This window comes from Rhinopithecus bieti, unplaced genomic scaffold (assembly GCF_001698545.2).
Source record: "Rhinopithecus bieti isolate Rb0 unplaced genomic scaffold, ASM169854v2 scaffold_2439, whole genome shotgun sequence".
Lineage (NCBI taxonomy): Eukaryota > Metazoa > Chordata > Mammalia > Primates > Cercopithecidae > Rhinopithecus > Rhinopithecus bieti.
Genome location: NW_016804232.1, coordinates 3,740,930 through 3,759,636, shown reverse-complemented (window position 1 = coordinate 3,759,636; position 18,707 = coordinate 3,740,930). Strand labels below are relative to the sequence as shown.

The following is an 18,707-nucleotide window of genomic DNA, read 5'->3' as shown; positions in this document are numbered from 1 at the left end:
CCAAATAGCTTATTTGGAAAAAATGAAAACTTTTTCCAAATCAGAAGGGACTACTTTTAGTGCCTAGCAGTGGAATAAGATGAGATTACTTGATGCATGTTGTATCACTTATTTTGGGGTTCCTTAGGTGTGTAATGATTTTTGTGGATCACTTATGTAGATACATAGACAAGTAAGCCTATAATTACCTCTCATCAGAGCATACCAGAGCACTCATCTCTTCAGGTCCTTTAAGGACACATCCGTTTGCAAGGCGTTCTGAAGCGAACCTAAAGCATCATCCAAGTGATACATCAGCAAAAGCCCCTACCTTTGAATAGGACAACAGTATGACCTTGAGTAGGGCATTTGCTTAGAGTTTTGTTTGTTTTTCCTAGTAGCAGCAATTAACTTATGTTTTTCTATCTACAATCTATTTGGATTCTTCTGTGACAGAGGGTGAGCATAGGTCAGCTCTAGTTATTCAGTCCTGAGTCTTGGACTAGAAAGAAGGCGATTATTTCACACAGGGGTAAAAACTCTACAGCTTTAGTCTGCTTGCCACCAAGAACTACCTTTGTGTGTTTCACTGGAACACAAGATTCTGTTGGTTTCCACTGGGAAGCTCATTACCACACGGGAAGTAAAAGAAATGTGTTACATCTTCTTCAGGGGTTCTGTTGTTTGGCTTTGCAGCATAGAGAGCTTACATTTCAGATTCATCATAACCACATTTCAGTTAATGATTGTTGAAAAAAAAGTGTTATTATGCAAATCAGTTATTTAAAATCTGCAAATAAAGAATTAAAATAAGAGAGAATCCTTGGAAGGTCAGCCCACATTACTTTCCCTATTTGATGAGAATGTGTTTAGTCAGGCAGTGGCGGTTTTTATCTAAATAAAGGATGAAGCTACCCTTTTACTTTGTAAAAACTAATTAAAGGAATTTTAATTTGCCTGAGTATATGGTAAATTGATTGTCATTAAGTAGGAATTTAGATGTCCTATCATTCATCACATAAAAACAAACCTCCTTTTTCTTTGTCAGAATTTCTTATTAGAATAGAGAAACAAAACAATTAACAGAAAGCCGGATCGGAGATATCTGTGTTAGAACAATAAGAATGCTCTGGCTTATATTTAAGAAGGAAGTAGTGTCATCAGTGAAGAAATGGGCTACTTCTCTTTTGGCTGTTTTGAAAATGCTTACCTTGTATTTTAGCAACTCCCCTCAACAGAGTATCCCAAATCACTGTCCCCAAATGCTGACTTTCTCTTCCTTTACTTGTTTATTAAGGAGTTGGGAAGAACATATTAAAGGACTGGAAAGTTCGTAAGGCACTATATTCTTTTCCTCTAAAGTAATTGAAGTAGCATTTATTAGTAGTTATTTAGTTAGAATATAAGAAGATTGCCCAGAAATTTCGACCATAGGATATTTTTTTCCAACAAGGAAGTGAAACATTAATCCTAAATTCCTACAGTGGATGTCCATCTGCAGTGGTAGATCGAAACCTGGGATCTATCTGGTCACTCTGATCCCTTGCTACAGACATTTAGTACTTCTTAATTAACACAACCCTTAATAAACTGGGTTCAGGTGAGCACCTGACTTTTAAATAGTGGGCATATCTAGGTTTCAGCAAGATGTTGGTCAGAGTGTTTATATGTAGCTTGTTAGGATAAGCTAGTCTGTTTATGGTCCCAATTCTCCCTCTCAGGGTTGGAGTGACCTTAGAAGATGAGAACAAATACTCCCTATAAGGAACATTCTAGAGATGAGGGTCCCTGAAGACCATTATTTATATTGGTGGAAATAGACTTAAATAAGAGCCAGTCTTGGAGGGAAAAACAGAGAGAGGAAAGGTTCCAGCCAGGCTGTGAACAAGCCAAAGAGTTTCATGGAAAGGGTGAAAAGGTCTTGAGAGGCCCCTCACCCTCTTTGGAGGATGTGAGGGAGATCTAAGGCTCCTGGGATTTGAAAGCATCAAATGGGCTTCTTCCTTTTGCATCACAATTAGTGATCTAAAACATTAGAGATTTTCTAGGGATATATCCACTCTAACAGGATGTCTAGCATGAGCTGTCACTTCTAACTTTGCCAGTGACCACTGAGTACCATTGAGAAGGGCAGTTATTGTCCAGGATTATATAGAAGTTGACAACAAATCTGGTTTGTCCTTGGAGTTACTTGGAAGTGACATGTGTTTCCTCACTGAAAAACTTCCATGATAGCCTTTCATGGTGCGTAAATGTGAAGGAGTTGTGTTTAATAAGGCAGATGCCATTATAAAAGTAAGATGCTGATTTAAATGCCTAAAAATATTCACAGGCCGGGCGCATTGGCTCACCCCTGTAATCCCAGCACTTTGGGAGGCCGAGACGGGCGGATCACGAGGTCAAGACATTGAGACCTCATGATCCGCCCGTCTTTCACTATGGCCAACATGGTGAAACTCCGTCTCTACTAAAAATAAAACCCTATAGTCCCAGCTACCCGGGAGGGTAAGGCAGAAGAATCAGTTGAACTCGGGAGGCAGAGTTGCAGTGAGCTGAGATTGCGCCACTGCACTCCAGCCTGGCAACAGAGTGAGACTCAGTCTCAAAAAAAAAAAGTACATCGTTGGGATAGCTATTTTGTACTAACATGCTCTGAATCAGGCTGGTAATGAAACTACTGTAAATGAAGGAACTCATTTTAGATGTGCCTGAAAGAAAAATTTGAATAGGTACCATATTTATCATTCAAGTTGGTTTTTAAGTTTTATACGTGGATGGCACTAACTTACTAAATTTCAGTTTGTGGATTTTTTTTCCATTATTTCTGTAGTATTGACAATAAAGTCTTTCATACTCATCTATCCTATTTTATTAAATTATCTCTAAGCATGTTGGATTGTTACCTTGTATCAAGAACCATCTCTATTGAATAAAATATTCCCAAAGAATTTCCTGGAGACCAAGAGCCTGGACATTTTTTTTTTCTTTTAATAAAGAAAGATTACCTACTACTTCAGTTTTTCTTGGTACCACAAAATTGCCATGTTCCTATAAACTGATATACTCATTCTATGAGGTCTTAGAAACCCTTCATTTACTTAAAACGAATCATGTTTTGTTTGCCTCCTACCTGGTAAGATTATGTTCTCATTCTTTCATTAAACTTTAGTTTGGTGACTCTGTAATGTAAATGTGACCTTCAAAAAGGCAGAATGGACCTGTGGGCCACATTCATCTCTGTGTCTTGAAACTCACATCTCGAATATCTACCAAATTTGAATGCAAATTGGCATTTGATTTTGAACTCTTTAGGAAGAAACCATTGCATTAAGTTGGTGTGCATTTAAGTTTGAGTTACTCATCTCCAGATTTGGACTCCAGATTAAGGCTCCATCAGTGGAATCTTCTTGAAGGTTAAAAATTCTAATAAATGTATCAGTCTTTATTGGATCTGACTGGAGAAGCAAGGTCCAGAGAAGAATTAAAATGCCCTATAGGATCATTGTAGCTCATTATCATGCTCGCAAGGGTTTCTCCTCCGCCTTGGAAAATCTGTAAACAAGCAACATCCCCAGCTTTTAAATGTTTCTTGGGGTTTATCTTCTTAGATTATGGGGAATGTAAGGCAGAGGTCCTCAATCTCAGCGATATTTGGGCCAGATAATTCTTTATTGTGGGGAGAGTGACCCTGAACGTTATAGGATGTTCTACAGCATTCCTAGACTCTGCCCTCTAGATTCCAGTAGTACCTGCTGAGCCCTGAAAACCAGAATGTCTTCTGATGTTGTCAGGTGTCCCTTGGGGGGCAAAATTGCTCTCAACTGAGAAGCACTGATTCAGGGTAATTATGTAGAAGTTGTTTTAGTAATGCTTTAAGTATACCATAGAGCAGGTAACTCTGGGAATCACTGGGTATTGAGGGCATAACTGAGCTGAATTTTTTATCTTAGGATACTTTAATTCATTTTCTTTCTTTGGCTCATGACTTAAAATGGTGTGTGTTGGGGTGGGAAGGGTAGTATGTTGCAACTATGGGAACCACTGTGTTTGTCGCTTGTGGTGAATTAATGATGGGAATATCTAAGCAGCCGTCAGATTCATAAATCACTAGAAATGAAAGGGATAACATATAAAAGTCTCTCCCTTTTGTTTAGCAATTTATCATTTTCCCTGCACATTAATAAACAGAGCTCCCCCGAGGTAAGCCCCTGGAAGATAAATATTTCTCCCTAATTTCCTCAATTGTAGCTAGTAGATCACATGGGGGAGGAGAGGTGCTTGTCACCACAAGTTGCCAGCTTCTTATCCTTCACTTCTTCCACATAGGAGAGTAGCAATAAATAACCGGTATAGAGTCCAACTGCAGCTAATTAGGTTCTTTTTTGTTTATATAACAGGCACCAGATTCCCCAGCCCCAGGCTGTCAGCCAGGCCGAGCCGAAAACGTACACTGTCCATATCACCACTGTCTGATCATAGCTTTGACCTTCAGACCATGATAAGGACGTCTCCCAACTCTTTGGTCACGATTCTCAATAATTCCCGTAGCAGCTCTTCAGCAAGTGGCTCCTATGGCCACTTATCTGCAAGTGCAATCAGGTATGTATTTTCCTGAATCCCTTATGTGTTTTTTAAATGTAATGTCAGCACTTGTTTGCACCTACAGTGATGCATTTTCAGTACCAACTGCCTATGAGGATGATGCTGTGCCTGTACCAAGAGGCAGGTCAGATATCACCATGAATTGCAAAAAGAGTTATTGGGCCCCAGATTATTTGGTACTTGCAGACAGTAGTCAATAGCGCCTATAGAGAAAGAGCAGTTATTGAGTTATGATGAAATCCGCTTCGTAAAGACAGTGAGTATGGCAAATTTTTTATCCAGCTTTTTCCTGTAGTCATGTTCTCTAGAGGAAAACTGACTTCAAACCTGGTTGTATGAGACGTGTACAGAACATGAACAGAAATAAAAAGACCAGTCATGGCAGAAGTCTTGTCCTACAACTCTTAAGAGAAAGGAGTCCATTGGGAGGGAGAGAGAAACAACAGGGCTTTTCGTCTGATGGAAAATAAGTGCAGATGACATTGGAAGGCAAAGTTATCAGAGGAAATCTAGCAAAAGAATATTTCTTTGTTAAGTATTTTTACTTAAATACTTTCTGTTTTAAGTATTTTCTGTTAAGTATTTTAGCTTAATCTGAAAGATCCTTATTTTGACCATACACCTTTGTTAACTGTGGATAATTCCTTGCTTGACAGAAAGCGTTTTGACACTTCCTTCCATGAAGCACCTCATGTCTGTTCTTGCATGTGAAGGTGCAAGCACAGACTTTTGTAAACATGATTAACATAAAGTATTTCTTACTGCTAATGATCAACTTGGACTGATGTCAATAAGTAGGGAATAAAAGTAAGCCAACGTATGAATTGTAGGTGAATTAGCTGATCATTTATTGTTTGAACTAAGCCAGCTCACAAATGGTTGAGACATAGAATTAGTCTCATAATTATTAGACTATTAATGCTATAATAGACATAGAATTAATTAATTTAGCAATCCTGGTTATAAACTTTAGCTCTCATTTCCCCTAAATTTTTTGCCAATAATTTAAGAATTCAGTTACTAGCCATCTTTTAGAATTGTAGTTTTGTTAGTCGCGAATAATTCCTTGCTTGAAAAATACATACTAACGGATGTTTTCACCAGCCTTGGTTTTAATAATTGAGGTTTTGTTTGTTTCTATGAATGGGTAGTAGCATTAGGTGTTCATTGATGGGTCTTCCATGGTAGATACACAATTAGGGAAACTTCATCAGTTCAGAAAAAAAAGTGTTTGCAGTAGCAAAATACCCACATTTAGTAAAAATAATGAATACTGTTGTCTTTCCCTAATGTTCTCCATTACAGTTTTAATTCTTGTTCAGTTATCAACAATGTTCTTCAGTAGGCAAGTTAATATTTAAATGTGGTAGATCCTAATTTTAGTATGATGTCATTTTCTGCTGCTTTTCTTTGTTCTTTTCGTATGGTCACTAAAGTGTGGAAATGTGGAGAGCTGCAAGCAACTGTGATAGCAGTCAGTGCACAGGGAGGGGTCCTGGGGCCCTTTCCAGATTAACCACTGTAGTCACAAATATAGGCTTTAGAGTTGGATATGTCTATGGTCAGATTCCAGCTTTGCCACCAACCAGCTATACAAACCTAACTTACCTCTCCGCTCTTTGAAGTTTAGTCTTCACATCTGTAAACTACAGATAAGACACCCACTATATAGGAAGAAGGCACATTTTACTAAAGCTGGTGTGGATCTACAGTGGCAGGATGAGATTCCTACCTGAGGTGAAGTTTCTGGGGGAGATGAGCTGGGATGGTTCATCCAGGAGAGGAGCCATCACAGACCTGTCTGTGCTACGCTGCTCTCCATCCCAGTCTGGCCCCGAGGAAGCATGCCAGTCTCAGAACCCTGGCCTGGCTGTTCCTGCACTCCTGGTAAATATTCATGGGTCATAGACTAACATGGACTGGAGATCACTTTACTGCAATTGTGCAAATGGCCTGACTAAAGTCATAGCATCCAAGTAGCAGAAAGGTGGCACATGGTGATAGTCACAAAGATAACACACAAATTCACTTCATGAATGTTCATTTCTCTTGTTTCTCTTTAATTTTTCTTTCCTCTTGCTCTCTGCCCAGCTCTCTTGACTTTTCGCAGCATCTAAAGAACATAGATTAGAATATGGTACAGAAATGGCCATGATGCTATCTTTATTTATTCCTACCCCGGCCTTCTTAGTCCTTACAGTCTTCTGGTCTCCTCATCTTCACTTAGTTAAGCTAGTTAGTGTCAGTACTTAACAGACTGTCAATCTGCTGACTTGAAATCATCATTGCCCATTTTGTCTCCAAGGAGCTATACCACACCTCTTTATATCATTAGAGATGGAAGAAGAGATTCACTTAAAGACCAGTCCAGTCCTTGGAGGCTGTGACAGTTGGGTGACCTGGGCCCGTTGTATCCTCACTTTCTTTCTTGCCTTTGAGACTTTCGATTGCATCTTTTCTCTCTCAGTGCAATCTCTCCCTCTTTAATACACATTTGCTGTATTTTAGGACTATATGTCTATTCTCACACAGAGCAGGTAATGCAGATAACCCAAGATGAGATCGGTTTCCCATATAATGATGATAATAATTGTCATAATTGGCACCACTTGCCAGTTCTTTAGCTGGAGGAGTGCTAGTGCCTTGCTTACTCCTGCTCTAAGTTTCATTTTCTGAGATCTAAAAACTGACTTCAGGAATAATCAGTTAGTGGTAGCACCAGAGGATCTGGGAAAGGAAAGAAGCAAGGAGACATCTAGAAAAGGTAACTAACTTTCTTAACAGCAAAAGGTACAGGAGAGAAAGTGGACTTCAGGTGCGTTTAGCCTCTGCGACATGCTGACTAACAGGGCAGGTGCAAGGCTCAGGCTCACTCACCATTCTCACGTCACAGCTATTTGGCAAAGCAAGTGGTGTTATTCCTTTTTGTTTTGTTTTGTTTTTGTTTTTTTTGAGACAGAGTTTCACTCTTTTGCCCAGGCTGGAGTGAAGTGGCACCATCTTGGCTCGCTGTAACTTCTGCCTGCCAGGGTCAAGCGATTCTCCTGCCTCAGTCTCCCGAGTAGCTCAGATTATAGCGGCCCACCAATGTGCCCAGCTAATTTTTGTATTTTTAGTAGAGACGGGGTTTCACCATGTTGGCCAGCCTGGTCTCGAACTCCTGAACTCAGGCGATTCACCCACCTCGGCCTCCCAAAGTGTCAGGATTACAGGCGTGAGCCACCACACCTGGCTTTATTCTTGTTTTACACATAAGCCCAGTGGGTCTTTGCAAGATGAAGTTAGCAAAGTTCCATGCCTAGTGGGCATCAGCACTAGCACTCCAGTTTCCTGCTTGGTAATTTACTCTAAACACACTTGACTTTCACACTTAACATGTTTTCTAATACTTAACTTGCTGTTGGTATTGGCAGTGCATCAGTAATGATGTTTACATTTCTAAACATGTCATTAAATGTTTAAAGATACTGAGTTTCTAAGAAATGCCATAGCTGTCTCCTTCACATCTGTGCCCTAGTGCAAATGCAGTTAAAGATGCCTGTAATAGCATTTACCACTATTTGACATTTCCATATTTTCTTTCTCCTTTAGTAGTTTGCTATCCATTTCTCTCCAATAGAACACAAGCACCAAAAAGCCAACCACTGTGTACCTCTTGTTCCCACTCCTGTGACACCTGCGTTCTCTCATATTGACGCCATTCAGTAAATGGTTCTTGAGTAAATAAATTAAGGAGCTCTCTCATGAGTAATCAGAATTCTCATCATCCCCTTATTAAAGTAAGTTTTCTACATGGTAGTTGAATAATTCTGGTTTTCTGAAAGTTGCAATCTGTATGAGTGTTATATTATTACATGGTCATAGATTGATAGATATAGAGACAGAGGGGTGAATAGAAAATAAAGGATTAAAAAAGCAAATGTCTATTTTAAGTTTATATATTTACTTAATAATCCAGACTACTATAAAAATACCATGTAAAACCAGTATTTATTCACAAAACCCCATTGGCATATTATAACAGTACTTGATTATGTCAGCTTTTAAAAAATGCATTGTCTAGACATACCTGACAAGTCTTTTAAAATCTCATAATTAAAATAGCTTTCAAAAATAACTCTATGCATGTTGGAAAGTATGTTATAAAATATTGCATGTTTCAAGAAGTTGTAGCTTCTCCATCACCTGGAAAACTCCCCATCTAAAACTAGATAATTTATATTTATCAAATACAGCCAGTAACCCCCACTCTGCATAGTTAAGGCTAAGGTTGTAAATAGCCAGTGAATCACAGTGGGTTAAAATAGTTTACCTTTGCTAAAACCTTCTCCCTAGGGAATTGAGCCACCCTTGGAAGAGAAGGTGTTTAAAATGACACCCTTCTCCTGTAGTCTTCCAACAAATGTAAATGGGATGAAGAAATGAGTACTCCACTCATTTCTAATCCACTGGATATCACTTTCTCACTTTCTATTTAATGTCTACAATGAAAGTGGTTTTATATTCTTAGTGGTTTTAAGTCTGGTGTGACCAGGAAAGAGATCTCAGTGAAAATGACATTCCCCTGTTGCACATCACCTCTCTGAGTGCCAAGATCTCCAGCTTCACAAAACAGTGCAGTGTTTTTCTGCTACCAGCACTGATAAGCTCAGCCAGATGACGAGAGGGCAAGTTGTGCTTTCTGTTTCGTGGATCATCGGACCTCTCTGACACTAGGACCCTGGAGTAAGGGTGCGTCTGGCAGGTCCACTGATGCTGCCTGAGGCAGGCTGGAAGTCAGCTCGGCCTCCATAGCTCCTTGGCTCTGTGCTTAGTAAACACCTTGCTTATGTCAGAGAAATAACACACAAATGAACTGAGAAGCATACTGAAGAACAGATAAATACAGTGCCACATTGCCGACGTCTTTAAAATTATCATTCCATCTTCTAAAAATTTGGAGATGACATTCCCTTCCCCATTTTCAGTAAAGTAATTAATACCACCTTAAAAAGATAGCTCTCATTTACTTCCTTAAAAGTAATTAATATTACCTGATATGGTAGTTAGTTTTACATAGTATTTCATTTAATCAGTTATTAATTCCACAAATATTTAGCTGAGCTTAACTCTCTGCTAGTCGCTGTACTGGGGGTATGGGGGCTATACAAATGCCTGAGAGAGACACGACCCCCACCTTCATGGAAGTTACGGAAGGGAAAAGCCTCTAAGCATATGAATAAATGAATAAATGAGCAAAGGAACTTGTAAGGTAACAAATGAATGAACAAAGGAGCAAAGGAGTTTGTAAGGGTTCTGGTCAGTGCTGTAAAGGAAATGACCCAGATGTTAAGAAACAATAGCACCAAGGGCCTAATTCAGGGGATTGGCCAGTGACTTATAGGATGATGACAACACACCCTGGAAAGCTTTCTACAACTTTCTAAGAAGAAGGCCAAGCAGGTGAAGGCCCTGAGGTGGGAGGAGTAAGGCGCTGGGGGAACCGTCAGCAGATGACAGTAAAACACGGGGCACGTTAGCCAAGGCACAAGGTTGGCGACACAGGCAGGGGCCAGGTTATACCACAGCATCTTGGACCACAGATCTAAGGACAATAGGAAGGGCCTAAGATCTAGGGCCTTAGATCTGGAAGACCAGAAATCTAAGGGCCTTCCCTGGAGGCCCCTCACAAGGCTGTTTAATTTTACAGGTGAGGAAACTGATGTTCATAGAGGTTAGCAGGCTGAATCAAAGGTACTCAGTTACTCACATGACAGAACCATGAATTCAACCTGGTGGGTCTAACTCTGAGTGTTCACCAGACACATTTCTTTCTCTCTTAGAAATCCTCAAATGAGAGACATGGTGAAAAGCATTGGTGGGAAATGCTATTTATAATGGAAATAATAATATCTGATGATATTTTGAAGAAATGGATTATGCATATATTAACATATGATTTTTCTAACCATGTCTAACATACTTGATGAGCCAGATCTCATGTGAGAGTTTGTTACTGCTATTCACGTTCATTGAGGTCATGTCTATTTGGCTGCTTAATGGCAAGTGGCTTTTCAGCTTTTTAGATCACTTTCATAATGTAAAGCCTAATGTATTTTTCTCCAAAGCATTATTCAGAAAGCATATGCCTAAATGTAAATGTTGAGATACTTAAGAGCATGTGGGTCTTTATTTGTGTACTCTTTACCTCTGAGGCTGGGCTGGATTTCCAATAAACTTGCCCTGGAAACTTTTATAGATGGAAGTAGAAGCTTTATTTTTTTTCCCTCTCAAATAGAAGCACATGCATGCATGTGTGTCTTACACATATACAAGTAATGATAGCTGTTGGCCCATTCTCTGCAAAACTGGAAAAAAAAAAATGATTCTTTGAATGGCAACTATTGTGCAGCGAATTCCACGACTGTAACCAAAGTGAGGATGACCTCTTAGTGCAACAGTCACAAAGTAGCCAGGAAGTTTGGCTTGGCTTTGAATGTGTCTGTCTCCCCTCTATTTTCTTGAAGTCAGTTTCTCACATTCTGGTACCATGTTATCTCAGTGGTTCTTGTTGCCTGACTTTACTTCCTATCTTGATTTCATGAGCAAACGAGTTAGGAGAGGTGGGATACTCATTGGATTCTTCTTCAGCCTGTAGAAAACTAGGTTTGTTGCAGCATGAAGTTTCTTAATTCCAGTGCCCTGACCTAAAGGAATACATCCTGATACTATCACATGAGTTTCTTTTAAGGATGTTGAAAAAATTCAACTTACGGAACTTACAGAAGGGAAAAACCTCTAAGCATGAATGAAATTTAGCAACCAAGGCAATTGGAAGAAGTGTTTTGTAGGTGGCGGGTAGACAGAGTTGATTTTACATTTACAAGACATTTCCCAAGAATCCAGAGGTGCCACATATTCGTTACTCTTCACTTTGGACTGAGAGCTGGTACCTTTGTGATGGAGTGTGATTACCACTCATGCCAGGGCTTGCCTATGGCTTAGTTCTCTAATGCATCACCTACCTGCCCAGCTCTGTGCACACCATGCTGCGTCATTGAGAGATTTCAGAGATGATCCTGGAAACCGAAGAGCCTTCCCTTCTACTCAGCTTCCCACATCCTTCTGTGCCCTTTCCCCACATACATCATGTGCTGGTGCAGAAACCCCGGCACTGCGATTATATGGGAGTGAGATATTCCATGGCAACTCTAGGAAAAAGCTGTTATTTTAGGGAAGGGTTAAGAATGTCCTGTGGATTGAAATCATCAAACAATAAAATAGTAGCTTTTACCTTTGAGTGTGTGGTGGATGGATGATATGGCCTCTTGACGTTTTTCTTACTTTCCTCAATTGTTTTCTTTATTTTTATGTAGAAACAAATCTCTTGAATATTGTAATCAGCTCTTACTTACTATTCCAATTTAAAGGGCTACAGCAAGCCATATTATGCTGCTTTATTTATAGTACCATTGTTAAGGAATCCAGTATATCCCCAGCACTCTGACCCCCCCCCCATCATATATAGAATTCCTGAAGCATTTAAAAAACACAGGCTTTTCTCATACACTATTCTAATTGGATTTATCCATTTGGTTTGAACATTAATGACTTTGAAGTGCCTATATGTATGGTAGGGCAAATAAATGTTTAATGGCTGATTTTCTGCAGCATGAACTTTTAGTGTTTCCATTTTATATATCATTTTGGAAATAAATATAAATTATATTAGCAGAATGGATTACAAGGGTTTCTGTACAAATGTTGACTTACATCACTTCCTTGGTGTGAAAAAAATAAATATTTATTGTGAAAGCCAAGCATGATTATGCATTTCCAGGTTTAATATATTAATTATAAATTATATGTAACTTTCTGGTTACAAGTAATTATTTTTTCTTTGGAAATATAAATGGTATTTGTATAAAGTACTCAGTTAAAACTTGCTGAATTAATGAATGATATGCAGTGGGTAGACTTTAGGACATTTATTTTGGTTGCTTAACAGTTTTCCTTTTACCTGCACTCTGTTTTGTCCTGTTGGGTATAATTTTGAGATTCCCAAAAGAAGCCTTCCATGTAAGTGAGGTGTTACTGTGCTGTTTACAGTAATGCTAAGAAACAAGGACCAGTTTGCAAAATTTGATCATGCTTTTTAAGAGTATTGACAACACTTTGTATATCTGATTTCTGATGTATATTTACATCAGAACTTTCTTAAAGATTCAGACTTTGAGAATTTTATTTTGAAGTCTTCGTGAAAAAGAAAAAATGGTTCCCAGTCAGACAACGGTTTGTCAATCACCTTTAACTGAGCTCAGAGCTGAATATGAAGATGAAACTGACTGAGAATTTATCCTTATTTAGACCCTGCATCCAGTGGAATGCCCTTTCAAACTAACAACCCAGTGACCATACATCAGCTCTGATTAGTAAGCTATATAACATCCACATTTTTTCTCCTTGTCTGCTCTTTAGTAAAATAAAGGACAAATTAATTTTTAAATTAACTTATTCTGGCTTTTTAATGGTTGCCCTAGAAGAGTGTTTCTCAAAGTGTATTGTGAGGAACACTGGTCTCTGGAAGCTCCTCCATATCCTGCTGTCAGCAGTATCTGGGGTGGACATTAGGAATGCACAGAGAAGCAGGCCTGGGCTGTATTCCTAAGAGTTTGTTGACCTTTCTACTTCTTTCTCTTTCTCTCCATTACACTTACCTCAGGAGGCCTCTGACTGTGTTAGCACGTTGCTTGGGAAGATCTGGGCCATCTAACACTTTCTTTCTACTGATCTTATTGACTAAATATAGATTAACAGTTACAAGTCACATTTTTATAAATGTTTGTTGTTATTGTCTTAAATTACCCCATCTTTCATGTAGTTATTTAGAAACAAAAGCTATAAAAGTAATTTCTTAAAATAATAACAGATTAATTGTTGAATGGAGAGAATTCAGAATCAGAACATAAAATTAATCTCCTCCGGTGACTCCTTGGAAAGAGTGGGGTGAACAGAAACATGGAGGCCATGAGGATGGGAAGCGCAGGTACCAAGGTTTAGACTGTAGATTATGTCCTGTTTTAGAGAAGGTATAAGAGATTATTAACAATTTCAACTATAGACCGGACGCGGTGGCTAACACCAATAATTCCAGCACTTTGAGAGGCCAAGGCGGGTGGATCTCTTGAGGTCAGGAGTTCGAGACCAGCCTGGCCAACATGGTGAAACCCCGTCTCTGCTAAAAATACAAAAATTAGCCAGGCGTGGTGGTGCATGCCTATAATCCCAGCTACTCGGGAGGCTAAGGCAGGAGAATCGCTTTAACCTGGGAGGTGGAGCTTGCAGTGAGCTGAGATCACGCCACTGCATTTCAGCCTGGGTGACAGAACGAGTCTCCATCTCAAAAAAAAAATATATTTTTCAACAATAGTAATACTTTCTATTTGTGGGAAATTGTGGAATGAATACATTAACTATTTAGGAAGGTTCTTATTCAGGGCCCCTAAAAGTAGAATTTACCTTTTGTTTTTAATTCTGATCTCTTGAATCAGCAAAGTCTGTCCTGTGCCATTGAAGTGCTACAGAAGGAAATGGATGTAGACTCTAGCTTCATTTATGTAATGCTGCTTTACAGACATGTTGTCAAATTGTAGTTTTCAGAGGAAAACATAGTTTTCTTTGAGGTGATTCTTCTGAGTGTGGTAGGCAGGATAACGGCCCCAAAGATGTCCACATCCTAATCCCCAGGTCCTGTGAATAGGTTCCCTTCCACGCCAGAAGGACTTTCACAGGTGTGATTAAGCTAAGGATCTTGAGATGAGAAGATGATCCTCGATTGTGTGGGTGGCTGTGATGTAATCACAGGGGCCCTTGTGAGAGGGAGGCAGGAGAGGCAGGTTAGGGTCAGAGGAGGAGGAGGAGGCGGCCTGAGTGATGTCAACCCCTGAGCTGAGGAATGTGGGCAGCCTCCAGGAAATGGAAGAGACAGGGAGCCTAGACCGTCTGGAAGAATGCAACCCCACCGGCCTATTGCAGACTTTTGACTTCCAGAACTGTAAGATAATAAACAGTGTCTGTTGTTTTAAGCCACACAGTTTGGGCTGTTCATTGCAGCAGCAACAGGGAACTAATAGACACTGAAGAAGAGATTCAGTCACTCATTGACTCAGTACTGCGCGTCTGCTCTGCCAGCCACACTGCCCGGCCCAGCTGGACCTTGCCTCCTGGATGGAGAGACAGAAGGAGTTTTAGAGAGTACTGCATGCTGCCATGAGAATAGAACTGGCAAGCAGTAGAAAATGATGGGGCAAGGAGGTGCAGAGGGGGCTCATTTTGATGGGGCATGAGTCTAAAAAGGCCCCTCTGAGGAGCTGGAACCTGAATGTTAAAAAGGAAGTGGCCATTCTGAGCTCTGGAAGCCAAGGGTTCCAGGCAGGGGACACTGTGAGTGCTGAACATGCAGAGGGGCTGGTGCTGTGACAGGAGGCAAAAGGATGCAGGACTCCCCTCCTCCACAGCCCTCCCCACTTTGATTTAAAGGAGGAGGCTGTGGTGGCTCAGGTTTTCTTATCCCCGCAGTGGGAAAACCTCAGGAGAATCTTTTCATACCTTGATCTTGCCCGAGAGGGTTGAGGGTGTGCATGGGAGGCATCCTTTCTTATGGGCATTTTGTCTGCGACTCTCGACATCCGTGTGCTGTGCCCAGTCATCGCCTGTCCTCAGTCCCAGAACTCTGATGGCAGTGTTTTGAGAGCAGAGGAGCCTTGACTTCCAAATCTGTTAAGTGATACTGTGTCAGAGCTGAGAACTTTCTACTTTTGTCATCAAATTCTGAATTGGCTTTGTCATCTGGAGTGGAGCAGCCCTCCTGCGCACAGTCCCTGGCAAGAGCGACAGCAGAAGGCCGAGGGCCAACCCTTCTGGGTCCAGACAAGCTGTCCCATACCCTGCCTTGGCCTAGGTCTGTATATGAGGAGGAGGAGAGTGTTTCTGTTGCTGGCTTCTTATGAATAAGCCCTGAAGGCTCATGATCACCGTCCACTGTGTGTTCTCTCATAGCCCTTGCAGTCTAATCGTTGATGTGGATTTTAGAGAACATTTATTCCCGTCACCTGGTTTTATCAGCAAAAAGGTGGGGGCCCTGAATGGGGACATGGCCAAAGTATGTCGAGAGCTTTCAGACCCCCTACCCTTGCTCCCCGAGGACAAGGAGGATCGTGGACCTAGGAAACTGCAGTGGGAATGCTGAGCCTTGTCTTTTGTAAGGACACCTCCTACATCTTTTTATTTTTTTATTTTTATTTATTGTTGTTATTATTATTTTTGAGACAGAGTCTCACTCTGTCACCCAGGCTGGAGTGCAGTGGTGTGATCTTGGCTCACCGCAACCTCCACTTCCCCAGTCCAAGCGATTCTCCTACCTCAGACTCCTGTGCAACTGGGATTACAGGTGTGTGCCATCATGCCTGGCTAATTTTTGTATTTTTAGTAGAAACGAGGTTTTGCCATGTTGGTCAGGCTTGTCTCGAACTCCTGACCTCAGGTGAGCCACCCGCCTCAGCCTCCCAAAGTGCTGGGATTACAGGCATGAGCCACCGCGCCCAGCCTCCTACATCATTTGAAAAGTGTACTTCCCTTATCCATCTGTGAATGCTTATGAGTTGCTTATGTATAAAATCAAGGGCGTATTTTGCTTTGTGAAATGTTTTTTGAATGGTCTGTATTTTTTAATTAAGTACTGACTTTTTAAACCCCCAAATGTCATGTCTCCCAGAATTAGAAGTGTAAATGACCTTCAGGGATCCTCTCCCAACTCTGCCAGATAGTCTAGGCTCCTAGAACCCTGGAAAGGTGTTTGGAGATACAAAGTCTGTGTGCCATGGGAATTATATGTGAAGTGGGTTATTTTAGTTTTTGTTTATTTAATGAATAGAGTAACGTAGTTACACTTAGTAATACTCATTCACCCAAAGGAAGGGGGACTGTTAAATCATTGTGTTTTTTGATGAATGGCTTGTACACTGAAAAATAAATTGGACAAACTGGCATTGAGCTCAGTGAACATGAAATCAGCTATTAGAAGAAAGCTTGTGAACAAATTCTGAGGCAGATATGCATCTTTTGATTAATGCCCTATCAATCACCCACACAGCTACCTTAGCTAAGTCTTGCCGTAATCATTCATGCTTGCTTTTGGAAACACTGGCAGCAACTATAACGCCGCAGAAACGGAATATTATTACTGATTTCTCCCTAACTTACTGTGAACAATGACTGTTTTCACCATGTTTCTGCTTTCCTTTATTAAAGAAATACAATGCAGAATGAAAGGAGAGTTCCTCAAAGCCTGGTGAAATTCTCCTAGGGTATTCTTAATGATATTCAGTCTTAAATGGGCAAGCTATTGTAATGTAAGGTTCTCTGTAGAAATAATAGTAATGTAATCCCATTGAAGCTGCCTGTTATGGATTGTAGTCAAATAGGCAAAATGTAGAGTCACATTAATGAACAGAGTATATCTTTGGAATTATTACTTAAAGTTGTTGAAATGGTTTGAATTTTGCTATTGTAATTATTTTATTCTCCGTTAATGCGCTTAACAGCCATAGTAATTAACCCACCAGATTGGAAATTTGCATGAATTCTAACTTTGACATTACAAGAAACCCTGATTCTTTCGGGGTATTACACAGCAGGATAGGGAGAAATATATACATATATATATAAATAGTTTTTTACTGATTATTTTTTTAAAAGAAATTTCCATGAATGCAATTATTAGTTTTTCATGCATTTTTAAGCCATTGGCAAATTCGTTGAGAACATTCCATTCTTTTAAGAGGGGTTGATTCCAAAACCACGCTGGCACAAAGAATGATTTGGCATTGCCTGCTAGTCGAGAAATCTTTAGGTAATATCACTGCTTCCTCAGGACTTACTGTAGCCTGGGAAATAGTGTGACATAATAAAGTAGTGACAGGCATTAGCATGCATAATGGGCTTTAATAGACATTAAATGCTGTTTAGCTAGAAGAGGGAGCAGTGCTCTCCCACTGGAATATTCCTCCATCGAAGCCCATTGATCACTGATTTCAGCGGGGAGAGGTTAATCCATCAGCTTCTGTAACCAGACGGCACTGATGAAAATTCTTTAGGTGGCATTCTGGATGAACCAGGCTTTCCATCTTTACAAACAAATGAGTGATATGACAAGCATGGTGTTCAAAACACATTTAACCAATTGATTTTCTTTCCTCTTGTAATAAGATCTGGAGACATATGAAAGCGTGCGGTGTGAGCTAAGATTAAAGGAATTGCTCCATGCACAGGAACATACGGAACTAAGAGCCAATAAAAGTCCTATAAAGCATGTAGTCACCCATTCTCTTTTTTATATAAAGTTTGTTATTGCAATAAATAGTTATTATTGAGCTGATGCCTTTTATTTCTGTTTTTGCAGAATCTTGTTTCAGGTCTGCGTGTGTGTGTGTGCACGCACATGCATGTCTCATCTCTGCTCATCTTTCCCTTAGAAGTTTTCAAGATGCTTGGCAATAATCCTACCTTCTCTTTAAACAAATTTGATTTGGGATGGTAAAATTATACATAGAAAGCTGCAGATCTTGTATACTTGTCTGAGCTCGGCGTTTAAGTGATGGTCGTCTTCTTTTATCTCCCACCCACAGCCCAGCCTTGAGCTTCACCTACTCTTCCGCGCCCGTCTCTCTCCACATGCATCAGCAGATCCTAAGCCGACAGCAGAGCTTAGGTTCAGCCTTTGGACACAGCCCTCCACTCATCCACCCTGCCCCAACTTTTCCAACACAGAGGCCTATTCCAGGGATCCCCACGGTCCTGAACCCCGTCCAGGTCAGCTCCGGCCCTTCCGAGTCCTCACAGGTGAGAGGGTTAGGTCGATGTACCCGGCTGCGCTGGTCAGCCGAGGGTGGGGGCAGGCCACCATGTCAGCTGTTAAATCAACACGACACCTCTGTGTTCTCACAGCCTTCGTACTGGCATCCTGTCTTCTTAATGCTGAGGTCTAGTCTTCAGTTTTGGTGGACGTGTTGTGTAAATGCCTCTCATCAAACAGTTTTTTTCCCCCAGAGTCATTTTCCCATGGGAATAGCAGCAGGCTGCTTGATAGG

The 18,707-nt window shown here is 40.5% G+C and overlaps 1 protein-coding gene across 1 annotated transcript in view; it reads left to right on the top strand.

The window, feature by feature from the left end:
• Positions 1-18,707, top strand: part of GLI3 (GLI family zinc finger 3) — a 285,310-nt gene that overhangs the window by 201,731 nt on the left and 64,872 nt on the right. Inside the window, 2 exon segments of the mRNA XM_017867363.1 lie at positions 4,377-4,578; positions 18,246-18,459. Coding sequence (XP_017722852.1) covers positions 4,377-4,578; positions 18,246-18,459 — 416 coding nt within the window.